Source organism: Suillus fuscotomentosus (assembly GCF_016647785.1).
Source record: "Suillus fuscotomentosus strain FC203 chromosome Unknown F5891scaffold_50, whole genome shotgun sequence".
NCBI lineage: Eukaryota > Fungi > Basidiomycota > Agaricomycetes > Boletales > Suillaceae > Suillus > Suillus fuscotomentosus.
Genome location: NW_024539562.1, coordinates 155,271 through 172,268, shown reverse-complemented (window position 1 = coordinate 172,268; position 16,998 = coordinate 155,271). Strand labels below are relative to the sequence as shown.

The 16,998-nt window shown below is 44.7% G+C and overlaps 5 protein-coding genes across 5 annotated transcripts; 2 read left to right on the top strand and 3 right to left on the bottom strand.

Annotated features, from left to right (window-relative positions):
- Positions 1-1,867: 1,867 nt before the first annotated feature.
- Positions 1,868-4,071, bottom strand: F5891DRAFT_1192401 (uncharacterized protein; the record flags this gene model as incomplete). Its single annotated transcript, XM_041367599.1, has 9 exons — positions 1,868-1,897; positions 2,183-2,687; positions 2,739-2,887; positions 2,936-3,073; positions 3,129-3,264; positions 3,316-3,527; positions 3,579-3,705; positions 3,754-3,891; positions 3,947-4,071. The coding sequence occupies 9 exons, from the start codon at positions 4,069-4,071 to the stop codon at positions 1,868-1,870; spliced, it is 1,560 nt and encodes a 519-aa protein (XP_041222563.1).
- A 120-nt stretch (positions 4,072-4,191) lies between these two features.
- Positions 4,192-4,569, top strand: F5891DRAFT_1192400 (uncharacterized protein; the record flags this gene model as incomplete). Its single annotated transcript, XM_041367598.1, has 1 exon — positions 4,192-4,569. The coding sequence occupies one exon, from the start codon at positions 4,192-4,194 to the stop codon at positions 4,567-4,569; it is 378 nt and encodes a 125-aa protein (XP_041222562.1).
- A 3,487-nt stretch (positions 4,570-8,056) lies between these two features.
- F5891DRAFT_983000 (uncharacterized protein) lies at positions 8,057-8,542 on the bottom strand (the record flags this gene model as incomplete). The annotated part of the gene is made up of 2 exons (XM_041377282.1): positions 8,057-8,400; positions 8,515-8,542. 2 exons carry the CDS (start codon positions 8,540-8,542, stop codon positions 8,057-8,059), a joined length of 372 nt encoding a protein of 123 aa, XP_041222561.1.
- A 3,228-nt stretch (positions 8,543-11,770) lies between these two features.
- Positions 11,771-12,205, top strand: F5891DRAFT_982999 (uncharacterized protein; the record flags this gene model as incomplete). The annotated part of the gene is made up of 1 exon (XM_041377281.1): positions 11,771-12,205. One exon carries the CDS (start codon positions 11,771-11,773, stop codon positions 12,203-12,205), a length of 435 nt encoding a protein of 144 aa, XP_041222560.1.
- Positions 12,206-14,415: 2,210 nt separating this feature from the next.
- F5891DRAFT_909228 (uncharacterized protein) lies at positions 14,416-15,039 on the bottom strand (the record flags this gene model as incomplete). Its single annotated transcript, XM_041373593.1, has 3 exons — positions 14,416-14,700; positions 14,760-14,891; positions 14,959-15,039. Coding segments are annotated over 3 exons (498 nt in total), but the record flags the coding sequence as incomplete, so codon positions are not given.
- Between the last annotated feature and the right edge of the window lie 1,959 nt (positions 15,040-16,998).

Sequence of the window (16,998 nt, the reverse complement as noted above, 5' to 3'; positions counted from 1 at the left end):
AAACCAGTTCGCATTTTTTAGTGTTTAGGTATATAGACTGGTGAATATTATTTCTAACATCTCTTTACTAGTATATACATCATATCAAGAGTATAGGTCATTAGGATCAGTCCCTAGGGTGATATGTATTGTCATCTTCCTGGTGGTTCACTTCCTAAGAAAGTTTTTCCTGCAGCTCCAGCCCTCTAGGATGGTAGGTAGTCTTTTACTATGAACATATGGAATATATTTATCACATAGGTATACCAGAACAATACCAGGATCCTTGTCTACAATCCAAAGTCACTTCCTGCCTACAATGTACCATATTTTCGCATTTTTGAGGTTTTTCACTACATTCTCACTACATAGACTATACCAGCTGTTCATATATCACTTATAGTACATATATGAAGCCCTCCCAAGGCCATGATCATGCAGAAATATGTCAGAGTAATGATATCAAGCACATATCTCCTATTCTCACTGATAAGAATTCTCAGACATGAATATAGTAAAATATTATAATCAGACTATCTTAGAGTACACTATATATACTAAGTAATACAGTCCTCGACTACCAGAAGGATCCATGAATAATTGACAGCAGGGGAATCCAATAGATAAGAAATAGGTCATGGGAAAGTCAAAAAGTCCAAACATCGAAAAAGTACTATGCACCAACAGTCTATGCAAGGGTGGTCTGACCATAATAATGCAACAAATTGAGACCACAACACTTCCACATCACCTTTACCTTCACAACATATATTAGTATAGTATATATCAGTAGTTTACAATGTATTCTATACATTTTTAATGAAATATTCACCCTAGACAGGGTTGAAATATAACATTTGCATGATTGTGGAGTTTGCCCCTATATCATTGATATCATTACTCTGACATATTTCTGCATGATCATGGCCTTGGGAGGGCTTCATATATGTACTATAAGTGATATATGAACAGCTGGTATAGTCTATGTAGTGAGAATGTAGTGAAAAACCTCAAAAATGCGAAAATATGGTACATTGTAGGCAGGAAGTGACTTTGGATTGTAGACAAGGATCCTGGTATTGTTCTGGTATACCTATGTGATAAATATATTCCATATGTTCATAGTAAAAGACTACCTACCATCCTAGAGGGCTGGAGCTGCAGGAAAAACTTTCTTAGGAAGTGAACCACCAGGAAGATGACAATACATATCACCCTAGGGACTGATCCTAATGACCTATACTCTTGATATGATGTATATACTAGTAAAGAGATGTTAGAAATAATATTCACCAGTCTATATACCTAAACACTAAAAAATGCGAACTGGTTTATGTTTTTTGAGAGGTATTCATGAATTTAACATATCTACTGATGTAGGACACTACAGAGGCTCAAGAAGGCGGTGTAATATATTCATTAACACTCTAATATATGATATATACAACCAGAATTGCCTCCCTGCTAAAGGGGCAAAAAAGCGAATATGTTTTAGTCCTGGGATGCACATATTGTAGTCAGCACTGTAGACTGCTGTACAAGCTCTCAGACAATGAAAAAAGTGGTCTATTGTATCATTTTATGTATGTACATGCCATTCTACTACTTATATACATGAGTGAGCAAGGGGAAAGCTCTGGTGCAGCAGTAGAGCCAGGGAGGTATGTGGAAATAGTGAGATTATTGGAATATCCCAATTTGGTAATTTTTCTGGTGGTAGCACTATTCTTGGAAGCCTGAGAATCACCAAAGGAATCAGAAGCCGTCAAGCTCAATTGTAGGGGATTGATAGTTTACAAACAAACTTACAAAATGTACTGTGTATAATTAGACATGGTTAAGTATCACCCTGCCATGAACAGGTGTGTACCATACATGCACTTGTGGCTCATTTAAGGCCAGGTAAAGCATGCAAGTGCTGCGGAGCATATCAGAGATTTTAGACCTGTTCGGGTCTTGTACCATCATGTCGTAGTTCCGATGCATGTAATAGTTCCAACCCATGTATTCACTTAGACCACAATATATTGCATTTCGGTTCACATGAATTAATTGCCATGATAAAATAAAAACATAGAGAGCAAGCAACATAAGTAATGATGAAAACATGACTCCAAAGCATCGCATCTAGGATGAAACACATTCGATGTTTGCTTCGCTTGCCTCCACGACTGCGACCCCTGGAAGGTGTTGGCTGGCGTACAGGACTGGGAGGAGGGGGAGATGTGGGAGGAGGGGTCAATGGTGAGCGTTCCCTTTGAGTGTCTGAGTCATGTTCGAGTCTGCATCTGCGCCGGGGCTGCTGCTGCTCCTCTTCGTCCTCGTCGTCAATGTTGCCAGTGTTCATCACGTTCCCGCCTTCGAGCATGCCACCTGCTGTTCCTGCCTGTCCAGCACTGGCACTGGCACTACCTGTCGAGCTGGGTCCTGAACTGCTTGTTGAAGCATGTCCACCTGCCATTCCTACCTGTCCAGCACTGGCACTGGCACTACCTGTCGAGCTGGATCCAGAGCCACTCGTTGAAGCATTCCCACCTGCTATTGGAGCACTGCGTGCTGGCTCGTGGTCCCTAGTCGATCCTCCCGCACTAGGTTGTTCGTCGTCGTCACCACCAAAGAAGTCGTCCATATCGTCTTCACTGTCGGACGCTAAGTTCGAGGCAACTCTTTGGCATTTTGATAGGGTTTGAGTAAGTCCTGCTGCCTCGCTAGAATATCTCGTGAAATATGCAGAATTTGAAGTGAACTGTGTGACTTACTCTTTCCAAAACTGCAGCAAGTCCTTGACCCACTGATCTTCTGCGTGCTCTCTGAGTAGTAAGTCGACCGCAGTATAGTACACCTCCTCGAGGTTCATAGACCCAACCTCGGACGTCCAGGATTCAGCATTGCAGGCAACAAAGTACATCTAAAGTCTTGTCAGTCGTGTTGTGTTGTATATAAACAAATGAGATACCTGTATTGCCACATACATGATATTTATTGGCCCTGGCTCTGTCAAGTTGTGCATCTTGCCTTTTGTTGGCTTTGAAGAGCGATGTGTCCGATCTTTTGAGAGCGCCGACATCGGTCCAGTGAAGATGTGGTGCCATCCCTAGTAGAAGTTCAAACCCTACATGAGATGCTACTATGGGGAGAGAAACACGCACCTGTATGATTGCGTGACCACGCAGGAAGCCTGCCTTCTTGTTCTTTGGGTTGTAGAGGCTCATGTTGTAAAACATCGACGGCCATTGTTTTGCAGTGATTTTCTTCTGTCCTGATTTGACGCGGTCCATATATGCGCTGGATATAACAGTGTTGTAAGCATACGAGAACAATAAAGTAAGAACTCACTTTGGATCTTCATCAAACTCGACGATATCATGTGCAGGGCACAGAAGTCGTGTGGTTGCTGGATGGTTCCAACCTCGTACAGCCTTACTGTGAGTCTTTAATATTGGAGGGTCAAATGTGTCCTTGGCGGGGTCTTTGAGTAAGTACTGGAGTCCATTGTGCTTCAGAGAGCCAGTGTTATCACAACGTGCACTATTGGCGGCATTTTCCATCTGACAGAAGGTCAGAAAAAGACGCATATATGCACTGAGACATGAGCTTACCGCTTTTTGGAACCCAGTCCAAGCATCGGGATCAGCCTCAAACTTTGTATTCAGCTCACTGAATCCTGGAATTGTCGAAGCAAAGTTCTTGTAGACATGTACAAGGTAGGTTCTAGTTGCCTGCGCACTGTGTGGACAATCAAGTAAGTGACAGAATCACCAAAACAAAACTTACTATTCACTTTGATCCTGATCAGGATCAGGATCAAATTCTGCCAACATGCCCTCTCGAATCACAGCGTCAAAGTCTGCAAAGAGGTCATGATTGAGACAAAAGAATTGAGCTGAAAAAAGATAAGGGTCTAGAGCATCCCTATGGATGTGTCACACTGATGTTGGTAGATAAAACATATTGGAATTTCATGTACATGCACTTCTGCTTATGGCCTCCTGATGAGGTGTTGTTGAGACTCTTGAGGACAGCTTGGAAGCGCTGGTTGACTTGAGGGTTGGTAGTGTCTTGCTCACCAGACTCAGCCTCGACGACAGGCATAATGAGGGTTAGGATTCAGGTGGATGATGTACTTGGATGAAATGTTGGGGTAAATCTTTGTTGACACATTGTTGGGGTAAGGTCATGTGATCCGACAATGCCTCAACTCAATCTTTCTTGATGGCTAACACTATCAAATCTCTCGAAGCATCTGACTTCAAATGGAACACTTCTACTGACCTCATTACTTTCAGCATCAATGCTCCTCCCAGCTCTTTTCCTGCAACCTCTTCCTCATCTCATATCTTCTCTGCTGAAGGCTCCAGCCCCACCAAACCAGACATCAGGCCTAGTGTTGAGTTCAGAGAGGGTCGCAGGTGCAGGAGAGGTGACGGAACCTCTTTCACTAACCATGCCTCTTCCAACACCACATCCAACCAGAACGATGTGTCTTCCTCTACAACTAATGACTCATCTTACGAAAAAATCACTTCCCTCCCATCTTTAGCACTTCGTTTGGCCCAACTACTCTACTCTACACCCTATCTAACCCCATAAGCTACGGGGAATGCATCAATGGTGGCTGCGCGACTGGCTGCAGCATTTACCATCCAACTATCGAACTTCCCCTAGACAAACTTTTAGGTGTGGAGTATGATCGCAAAGACGACCAAATGGCTGATGCCCCAAAAACTTCCCTTCCCTACCATCTTTAGCACTTCATTTGGCCCAACCGCTCTCCTCTCCTCTACCCCCACCCTATCTAACCCCATAAGCTATGGGAAAGGCATCAATGGTGGCTGCGCAGCTGTCCAACTATCGAACTTTCCCTAGATGAACTTTTAGGCAAGGAAGTATGATATCTACATGCGATCCATTGGGCAGTACGGCATGATGCCTTGTCACAACTCATGACCATATTTGTTTATCATAGTACCATGAAATATAACGAGTCCACTTGAGTAATTTATTCACAGCATGATCACTATCGGAGAAATGAGCCATTTTAGCAGATTACAGTCCATGCTGAGCACATCTCACTTATCAATAGAAGGTCTAGATCCGGGGTTGATACTGCCACCATGAGGTGTATTTAATTTCAAAGGTGAGTACATGCTGCTTTTGCCTCCACCTCTCCACCTTTCCACAGCTACGACTCAGACCCCACTCATCCTTTTCATTCAATAGTACTCCCGATTTCATGGTTGAGTGTTCGGTATGTAAGGTACCCTTTGAGACTCGACGTGGCCTCGCAAATCATATGCGAGGCTCATGCGGCAAAAAACAGGCAGAATCCTCGGCAGCCATAATGGAGAAGCGACAGAAAGGTCGTGAGATATTGCTGGCTGCAAAAATCCGATGGCAGGATGATGAAAATGCTGCCCTTAGGGAGTGGGAGATGATTCGTGAAAGCATGGCAGAAGGAGAGGATGAACCAGCCAATGTACCGGTAAGTTTTCATCTACTTATGAATCATTAATTATATACTAACTGCATATCTGTATAGGCTGCAAGGTCCCCAACACCACCAGCAATCCGTCTATTGGGACTGCCTAATCGAAGGCGCCGTATGCCCAAACGTTTTTGTGACGACCTTCCCCCAGCTCCTGTCTTAGCACCAGCCCCAGCCCCACACAATGAACTGGTTGCTGCTGATGGTCCATTAGAGCCCGCCGTACCTCTAGGCGAAACTGAGTACTTCACCACAGAACCTGATTCGTATGGCATATTTTGCTCGTATCCTTATTCCTTTCCAACCTTTGATCCCAACAACCTCACCTCTCTCTTACATGTATCGGACTCAGTACATTTCCCAAAGACAGCTGATCAGACGGGTGCACGTCCATGGTGGTCTGGTTTTGGCTCCTCTATCAGATCAGTAAAGGATGACTTCTTTGTACCATTCTTGAACGCCACTGTCTTTCGTTTGATGTGCTGGTTTTACAGCGGGTCAAATATGAAGTCATTAGCAGAGCTTGACCGTCTCGTGGACGAGGTCATTCTCGCTGATGATTTTGATAAGGCTCATCTTACTGGATTTCGAGCTGTGAAAGAGGTGGATTGTCTAGATAACTACCAGGGGGACCCTTCAGATATCCATTCATCATTTTTGGGTACGGATGGCTGGATAGAGATGACAGTGAAAATTCGACTACCCACTGATGGTGTACAGCACACATCGGAAATGTCATCACCAGAATTTGAGGTACCTGCACTATTCACATACTGCAGTGAATCATCCCTGTATCTTACGGTCAGCCCAATGTGACAATCACCCATCCCATACGGGCCATCCCATGTGGGCCCATGGGCATATTTTAGAGATAATATATGGCTGGGCCCATGAGTGTATTGTAGAGGTGAATATGAATACATGGCTGGGCCCATAATGCTAGTTGGCCTCTCGGCCAGTCTATATGGTCTCTCGGCTGGCCATACAATTAAATTTTTGGCTGGTTCATATTGAGTCTCGGCCATGACAATAAAACATTGGCTGGTTCATATTGAGTCTCAGCAATGACACTAAAACATCGGCTGGTTCATATTGAGTCTCGGCCATGATAATAAAACATTGGCCAGTCTATATGGTGCCTTGGCCAGCCATGATACTAAAACATCGGCTGGTTCATATTGAGTCTCAGCCATGATAATACAACATCAGCTGGTCCATATGTTGCCTCAGCCAGTCATGATACCAAAATGTCAGCTGGTTCACATTGAGTCTCAACCATGACAATAAAACATCAGCTGGTCCATATGGTTCCTCGGCCAACCATGACACTAAAACATCGGCCAGTCCATATGCTCCCTCAGCCAGCCATGACACTAAAACATCGGCTGGTCCATATGCTTCCTCAGCCAGCCATGATGCTAAAATGTCAGCCGGTCCATATGCTGCCTCAGCCAGCCATGACACTAAAATATTGGCCAGTCCATGTGGTTCCTCCCTTGGTCAGCTATGACACCAAAACATCGGCCAGTGTGAAAATAACAATCCTGCTGGGCAGCAGGAAAATGTTGGGTCTTGCTATGCCTGGCTGCAGTGTCAGAATAGACTGTGTTTAACCCAAAAGAATCTCTGTCTAGACTCAGGCTCAAGAGAGAGAGGAAACAAAGAAAGAGAGTAAAAGAGGCGCTCCAAGCCAATGACAGAACACTGATTTCCAGGAGCCAAATAGTAAGCTGAAGAAGCTACAACTAGGGAATGCTACTAAATAACCCAAGTTGATGGGGAGCCATCAAGAACTGGAAACTGGGGAAACTAGGTAATGACTGTAGAGTCCTAGGTGAAGGTAGAAGATGATTATATAAGCAGCAAAAATGCGGACATAATCTAAGGAAAGTGTCAGGAAAAGATGCTACATAAACACCCTCAATTGACCCAGTGGAGAGTTGAGTGTCACATCTCACGCGGGCTTTGAATACTTACTGTCCTCAGTTAGTCCATCACCAAGAAAAAGAAAAGACTGCAAAGGAAAGTGCAAATGGTGAATATCTCCAGTCAAAATCACCTTCTCCAAACACTTAATCTCTCTACCAAGTCTAGCAAAACACCCATCTACTCTCTCTGCAACTTCCTCAAGACAGTCAAGGATGGGATGGAGGATAGAATCCAAGGTGGGCATGGATAAGGGCTGAGAAGCAGGAGATGGTGGAGGAATGGATGAAGGAGGAGCAGGGAGTGGTGTTGGAGTGTCCACAGACTGGCTAGCATTTTGGTGTCATGGCTGACCAAGGGAGGAACCACATGGACTGGCCAACATTTTAGTGTCATGGTTGGCTGAGGGAGCATATGGACCGGCCGATGTTTTAGTGTCATGGCCAGCCAGGGGAGCATATTGACTGGCCGACATTTTAGTGTTATGGCTGGCTGAGGGAGCATATGGACCAGCCAACATTTTAGTGTCATGGCTGGCTGAGGGAGCATATGGACCGGCCGACATTTTAGTGTCATGGCTGACCAAGGTACCATATGGACCGGTCTTTGCATAGCTTAGTCAGTAGGGGTAGAGCCTTTGGGCATTGTCATAGGTAGCATTATAGGTTAAGGCCACACCAGTTTCCATCTGCCAGAGGCAGGCACATTACCAGCTGTGCCAGTCCAATGGCTGGCTGAGGGACCATATGAACCAGCTGATGTTTTAGTGTCATGGCTGGCCGAGGTACCATGTTGACTGGCCAATGTTTTGGTGTCATGGCTGGCCGAGGTACCATGTTGACCGGCCAATGTTTTGGTGTCATGGCTGGCCAAGATACCATGTTGACCGGCTGACATTTTGGTGCCATGGCTGGCCGAGGTACCATATGGACCGGCCGATGTTTTGGTGTCATGGCTGGCCGAGGCACCATATAGGCCAGCCAAGAGACCAACTAGCACCATGGGCCCAGCTGTGTATTACATCTATAATATCACCTATGGGCCCAGCCGTATATCATATCTACAATTTATCCATTGGCCCACAGGTATACTACTCAAATAGTATGGGCCCAGCCGAGACTTACATGTATTGTCAATGATGGGCCCAGCCATATGTTATGGCTACAATGGCCCATGGGCCCATCTGGGATGGCCTGTATAGTATGGGTGATTGTCACATTGGGCTGGCCGTAAGATATGGACTATTTCACTGAATGGGCTCCACTATTCTACCGTTGTCTGCTTGATGTCATCAAGTCTGCATTTTGTGAGGCGTCTGCAGAGCATTTCCATCTAGCACCATTCAAAATGTTCTTCCAACCATCGCCAAACAAACCTGCAGAACGTGTTTACTCTGAAATATACTCTTCACCGGCTATGCTTGAAGTTCACGAAGCCATCAAATCAAATCCCCCTGATCCAGATTGCACGCTCGAGACTGTCATTGCTGCAGTCATGCTCTGGTCGGACTCGACACATCTAGCCAGCTTCAGGAGTGCATCATTGTGGCCTATATACCTGTTCCTTGGTAATCAATCCAAATACATTCGTGGAAAACCTTCGTCATTCGCTGCACACCATCTAGCATATATACCTAAGGCAAGTCTAGTTATTCTTTGTCGATCTTTCCCATGTTCTAATTCATTATATTTTCAGCTCACTGATACCATTCAGGACTTTTATCGCCACACATTTGGCAAGCCTGCTACAACGGAGATATTGACCTACTGCCGCCAAGAATTGATGCAAGCCATCTGGCTTCTTCTAATGGACGACGATTTCATGCGAGCTTATGAATTTAGTATCGTTATTGAGTGCCTCAATGGAATCAGCCAGCGAGTCTTTCCTCGTTTTTTTTCCTACTCAGCCGACTACCCAGAGAAGTACGTGAAAATCACTGGTATTTCTACATCTATTAGCATGGACACATCAGAACCCTTCTGTCTTGCATCAAATTACTCAGTCAATGTCCTTGTCCACAATGCTTGATTCAAAAGGACAAGATTGGAGAGTTGGGTACAAATGCTGATTGACAACGACGTGAAAAATTGCAATGCGAAGACAGTGGCTACTTGCAAGGCAAGATCAGGATGGTCCGTGACTGGTTATATGTCAAGGGTATGAATATTACGAGCGTGTTCATTAAACACATACTGGGTCCGCATTCACTTACATCCTCGACGGTACAAGTTCTCTATCATGTCTCATCAATTGCTGACTCTGACTATATTCATAGAATGCATTTTCTAAGCGCCTTCAACATTTCGGCTTTAACTTTTATTCACTCTTTGTACTGGATTTGCTCCACGAGTTTGAACTCAGTGTTTGGAAGGCAGTCTTCACTCATCTTCTTTGTATTCTGTATGCCTATGGCGAGGAGAGCATACAAAGATTAAATGAGAGGTAGGCACAAATCGAGTATTCCAGATGTCGAGTTACTCATTGTCATTTAGGTATCAACAAGTTCCCACGTTTGGACGAGGCATGATCTGGCGTTTCAGTAGTAATGCATCGGCCATGAAACAAATTGCTGCTCGAGACTTCGAAGATTTACTACAGGTATGTGGAGTGATTTGAAGCTGATTCTTATCTGACTCCCTGGTTAGTGTGCAATACCAGTTTTTGAGCTGCTGCTTCCATTACCGTTGAATGTGATGCTGCTTGACCTTCTATTTGAGCTTGCAACGTGGCATGCACTTGCCAAGCTCCGAATGCACACTGACACTACTCTCAATTTTCTTGATACCTTGACAACTTGTCTTGGAAAATATCTCTGAAGATTCATGTCCAAGACTCGAGAAGAATTCACGACTTGTGACCTTCCTAGCGAGGAAGCTGCTCGTGGGCGTCACAAGGCCCAAGCAGCTGCCAAGGATAGAACTAATATCACAAGCACTTCCACCGGGGTCAAGCCTTGATATTTCAACTTCAAGACTTACAAACTGCATGCACTTGGAGACTACGTCTCCAGCATTAGACATTTTGGTACCATGGACAATAATTCTACTCAATTGGTATGTACATACTTTAAATCTTGATAGATTTAACATGCTTCCACAGGGTGAACTTGAACACCGACGTGTGAAATGTTTTTACCCTCATGTTAGTAAGGCAAAGTTCACGTCCGGAATTGCAAAACAGCAGCGGCGAGAATGAATCCTATTCCAGTTGGCCGAACATCATGTGCTGCCTGCAAAGTCAAAGAAAGGCAAGACCAGTCGAAGGGAACACCATGATCTCCCAAGCATCCCATTTGAAGAATCCGAACCATTGGCTTATTCTGATCCCAAAGCACACTACCATATTGCCTCGAGTACGAGGTGTTTTTTGAACATGCCACAGTGGCTCGGGAGGCATCTGGATGATCGTGCATTGGAGGTGATTGTCACTCACTACAGTGTTTGGCTGCTTTGATCTGACTTGGGGAGCTCCCCGTCAGAATTTTCTTCCTAGGCTTAAAGATCATCTCCTTGCCCGAATACTTGGGCAAGAATACAATGGTGATGAAACAGAGTTTAGTGCAGCTGAACAAGCCCAGGTCATCTTCATAAATGATCGCATTTTCCGTCACAAAGTTCTTCAAATTAACCACACAACATATGACCTTCGCCGCGAGCAAGACTCCCTCAATCCACGAACTCATGCAGACATAATGGTCCTGTCATGCGAGGCTGAGCATCCATATTGGTATGCCCAAATTCTAGGCATCTTTCACACAAATGTCGTGTACACAGGTGACAATGCACCTGGCTTTGACTCCTCCCTGGGCCCTCAGCAGATGGATTTTGCTTGGGTTAGATGGTTTGGTCGTGATCCAAATAATTATCAGTCAGGCTGGAAGGCAAAACATCTTCACCGACTTGGATTCATTGCTGCAGATGAGCCGGGTGCGTTCGGATTTCTGGATCCTAGTCAAATCATTCGCAGCGTCCACCTAATCCCCGCATTTGCATATGGCCATACTGAAGAACTGTTACCACCTTCCATTGCTTGTCCCGTCCATGAAAATAATGAAGACTGGAAATTTTACTACGTAAATATGTGAGTATTTATCTATACTTCAAGTCTGCTAATCATTTAGCCGCTGGCCATAGGTTTGTCGACAGAGACATGTTCATGCATTTCCGTGGCAGGGGAGTTGGTCACAAGTCAACTCGCAACATGACATGAGTGTTCCTCGAAGACTGTGATCCTCTCGATCAGATTGCTGCTGCTTCGGACTTTCCAGATGGCAGCGAGAGTACGGGCTCAGATGAAGAAGGTGGTGGCAGTGACGAGGAAGGTGACAGTGACGAGGAAGGTAACGGTGACAAGGAAGGTAACGGTGACAAGGATGAGGTCATGGATGGTGACGGCAACACTGTTGACAGGGACGATGAAGCTGTGGAGTCAGAGATGGATGAGTATGGCTATAGCGGAATTGACAAAGAGGAGGAACTTACTGATGATGAACTTGAAGCTGGTGAAGATGATGACGGCGATGGCAATGGTGACGACGAAGACGACATAGTTGGTGATCGCCTGGGTCCCGAGGATGGAGATGATGATGCCGGGGATGACTTCGAGGGATATGATGACTTTTGGTTTTCTTATAGCTGCAATATGAAGACTTATTTTCCCTTGCAAGTCAGTCACATTGCTGGTCTAGTCATATCAGATAAACATAAGTCTGGTAACGTCCTTACATTTGAACACAAGACTTGTGACATACTACAAGACTCGCACCAGGCTGGCACTCCATTGCATGGCGGCTGCCATATCATATCTGACCAATAACAGACTTAGTTGATTATGTAAGCTTTGCAAGGTTGTACCTGGCCATATATGTTTTGTGCTGTTTTGTTGATGGCCTAGACTTGTACCCCGTATGCATATGTAAACAAACTTTGCAAGCATTTTCGATCACAGGACTCCATAGCCTGGGCTAATATTGCATGTCTGACATCGACCTCCTCTGTGCTGTAAGCAACTGTATTTCCTGCCCACCTGGTGTTGTTATATGAACATAAGAAAGAGATAGAATCGAATGATGGAGGGTGTGTTGGATATATTCAACGTTGACATTCCTTTTGCTTGTTTCTGTTTGTTTGTTATCACGGACTCTATACTTTACCTTTTAATCTTTCTGTGTCAGATTGTTTGTACCTCAGCGGTTCTATCATTAACACTGAGGTACAGTCTATGTTTCATCACTGCCTATATTTATATGTCAGAACTTCCTAATTTGTATTTCAAGGCCCGACAATGGGTTTCAATGCCCAAATGCAGAACGAGTATTTAAATAGCTTGCTATAATAGAGTCGTCATTTAGATGACAGTTGCAATCGGAGCAAGTCATTGTCATCATCATTACATCACGTGCTCAATAGCCACCACTGTCATTGCAATGGTCTTTGCAATGACATTGCAAAGTAAATTTTGATGTATACACACAGCTTTGAAATGAGGATGCAATCTTGGAAATTTTATTGTGAGGCAGGTATCATTCATTTCATTGGGCATATAATTAAATTATTACTATACATTTTACAATTACTAATAGTTACAGTAATTATTATACCCTAGTAGAAATTCTATATACCACAAGAATGAGACCAAAAACTAATTAAACATTGCACGAAGTCCATTCAGAACACCCAGCGCACTGTAACAAGTCGTTGATTGGGCAGAGAGATGTTGGATCAGCTAGTAGATCTTGGCCAATTCCTCCTCCTCCATGATAAAAGTAGAGAAAGGGAAACAGCGTCATCACGGTGTGCCTGATTGAGAATCATCTGTTGCCAATACTTTGTCAACCTGCAACGGTAATGATTGAGTAAGAGTCCTAAGTACCTTGGAAGCGCAAGTGAAGATGCTCAGCGCCACCTTCGCATAGGGATGGACCTGTGCACGAATTTTAGTTACATACAGGAGAGAGATGCATGTTTTGTACATCTGCAATCATGTTGGCGATGGAGTTGAATGCCTTCAAGGGTTTGAGCAACACGGAGAACGTATCAATTGTATCAGAAAAAGATGGTAGGTCGTTGGTCGCAGAAGAAGCATCTTGGAGTATTGTTGGGAAGTGGCCGGCGTCTGCAAGACTTTTGTTAGCATTGGCGATTCTATCGTGCACAACCTTCAGGTCGAGATGTTCAGCCTAAGGATAGACATCAGCACATTGTCGAAAGAGATGGATGAGAATATTCTGAACTTTGTTAGTAGAACTTCCTTCTACGATCCCTGAATTGGAAGGCTGCCCAAAATTTGGTTCAAGAATGGGAGGGGTGAGATCCTGCAGAAGCGATGAGTACCAATCATGGCACACAACGTCGGGGCACATTTAGAGTTTAGATTACGCTTACCTTAGTTGACTGAACAGGTTGGGTGTTCTGCAGGCTGGAACTTACAGCCATGGGTTCAGGGTTTGGGGATTGTTGAGCGCTTCGAGCGAAGCGCTTGGTCGCTTTGCCAAAGATCTTGAGAACTGACCCCGAATGTCTTCCATGAGACCCATTCCTCGAAGGCGAGAGAGATGACGGCTGTAACAATTAGATATAATGTAGATGCTAAAATGAAAGTTCATACATTGTGACTGGCTGTGGTCTCTACCAAATGAGGGTTTGAATGACTTGAAATTTAGTCGTAAAGTCTGAACGTTTGCATTTAAACTCTGATTGAATTATTTTAATGTATTAATTTTGATTCAAAGATTGCCAGCGAGCATTAATAATATTTGATATCCATTGCAAACATAGGACCATCGTCAATGTGACCTTGCGAGACCGTCCTCGACGAACTGTGCCTCCAGAAGCTGCTGCCTTCCTCCCTCTCATTTTTCTCCGCCCTCGTCCACTGTTGCTGATTGACCCTTCAACATCCTGTATATTTTCACCTCCTAAAATATCCGGGTCAGAAACATGTGAATCCCGGAGCTCTGAATCTCCTGCTTTGGTACTGGTGGTAGCATCAGGTTCAGTAAGGTTGGGGTCCTCAACAGGATTGTGCAACTCGGTGTCTGATTCAGAATCGCTGTCCATATCGAGCGCTGCAAGTGCGTGATTGATTGCATCTGCGTGATCATCTTGTTCAGCAGAATCGAAGGCTGAAGCTTTTGCAGCCTTGAAAATGTAATGATTGATGCTGGTGACAATGGTAGCAATGCGCTTCGTAGCCCACTTAGTTACGAGGACTTTCTTGTAGAGGTGGAACAGATTCCGGTAACAGATGTTGGATTTCTTCCCAGTGCCGCTGCTCGAAAATTTGGTGTCCGGTGACAGTAAAAAGATTACCTGCAATGATACATCTCAGAGGACTCGAAAAACATGTAATTAATAAAATGTTGCCTTACAATGACTGCCGCCCATGCTATTGACCCTGGTGTGATTTGGTGGACACTCCATTTGAGAGAGTTAGTATGGGCGGCGCCACCACTCGACTCTTGATGGAGCGAGGCAACTCCACGCAATGAAGCTTTCAAAATCTAGATAGTAGTGCCATCACCGAAAAATGTCAGATAATCAACACCTTAACAGTAGTAATAGACGCACTTGAGCCAATAGCTCCCAATTTCCAAACACGGTCTTAAGCGACTTGTCTTCTATCAACTTCAGAAATAACACTGGGGGAAAAGTTTTGTAGACCACATTTGAAGTGGATGTAACACCAAGTAGCTGTCTGATTTCGGGGACAGACGCTCTGTCGTATTGAGGATTGGTGAAATATTTTGCAGGAAGGCCAAAGATATCACCAGCGATGCCACGAAGCTTTTTGATTTCGTTAGCATGGGCGTCGGGAATACTTTTCAGTACCTACAATAAGAATGTTATTGTGTCAGTGATATAGCAAGTGAACGCATGAAAACTCGACATACCAGATCACTAAAGTAAGAGCTTTCCATGACTTTGTGGAGCGATTCAGGGAAGTGACGATAAAGTTCATCTAAGAATGCAGATTCCTCCATGGCTGCAGTCACATATCATTCAGAGCTATCAAAAGCAGTCAGGGATGCTGGACATTTCTTGTTGAGGAGTTCACTGCTAGGAAACATTTCAACCATCATGCCATACTTGCGGGCATATATGGTAATGGTGTCCTCATGGACGCTAAACTCATGCTGTGTATCGGCACGTCGCTTCCATTTGGGCTTGTCAGCGTGCAGCGTCTTATTCTCCTCTTTGATACTCTTGTTCTCTGCTTGAAGCCGCTGCATTTGGACTTGCAGCGCTTTGAGAGTCTGAAGCAAATCGGGTCAGTAAATACTTGGACAGATTGAAGATTTCTTACCTCCAAGAGTTCCCCTTTAGACGCACTGGGGCCAGGTATAGAAATATGTTCTGGATCGCCACCCAAAACATCGAAGTCACTTTCCGTGTCTGACAGGTGCATAGTACTCGTAGTAATGTGCGACATGTCTTCAGAAGAGTTCGAATGATGATTCTGTTGGAGGGTAACACGACGACACAAGATTGTTAGTCGCCCATGGCACTTTAAATGATGCTTGTGATGCCTACCCTATGTCTGATGTAATAACACCTCCAGCAGCTTTACGTGTCCGCAGTCGTGATCAAACCCTGATACACACAACCAGCATTAATAAAGACATATTCATACTAGTACAATACATACCGTGTCCAACTATTATCAATGATCAATGCGCCACAGCCATGCGATAGCGTGCAAGATCACCTAGAGCCTCGAGCCAGCCAGATTGGAATGAATGCAGAGTTGGCTCCTCAAGAAGGATGGTATAGAAGGTGTAGGCATAATATATAAAGTCTTAGAGGTGTTCAAGAGTGAGGGGTGAGGAAAACGAGGCACACCTCAAGACCTCCAGGAGTTTGTGGAATGTGTGTGTCCAGAGCACAGTGTATGATGGTATTGCTTGGGATTATCCAGAGGGATGCTGGAACACTTGATGCGAGGGAGATCTCCATCAGATTATGCATCATCTTGCTGGAGAATCACTTACTATTTATGGTCTGAGATCAGCTTCGTCCATTTTTGTTGCTGGAGGTCTTCATCAGTGCTAACCTCGTGAGGCCAGATTGCTATCAAATAATGCGGACGATGCAGATGAGTTGTCTGCCATTCCAGAAGAAAGGGTGAAGCTCAATGTCAATGAATGAGCGTATGAGGAAGTCGAGAATGCACATGATCTCCTGATGATTTAGGTGTAGGTGTAGGCCGGCCACCAGTTGATGATGGATGGGCTAGAAACAAGACTGCAAACCTTACAGGATGATCCTGTAAGGTTTGCAGTCTTGTTTCTAGCCCATCCATCATCAACTGGTGGCCAGCCTACACCTACACCTAAATCATCAGGAGATCATGTGTGTTTGGTCGAACAATTGATGGTTTGCTGGCGGTGTAGAGACTCGTGTGTCTCATGGTGTGATATGACAATTTTTCACTAAGGAGTACATAGCACGAACTTGTAGTGTCACTCTGTGCACTACCCGCAGCTATCCCTATATGAGGCGCAGCTTTCCCGCGCAACACGCGCCATGTGTGCACCATTCGCGCGCTTTGCGATCTATATGCGCGCGCGCGTTCCCGCGCTTGAGCACCCTATAGCGCCAGCCATCCAG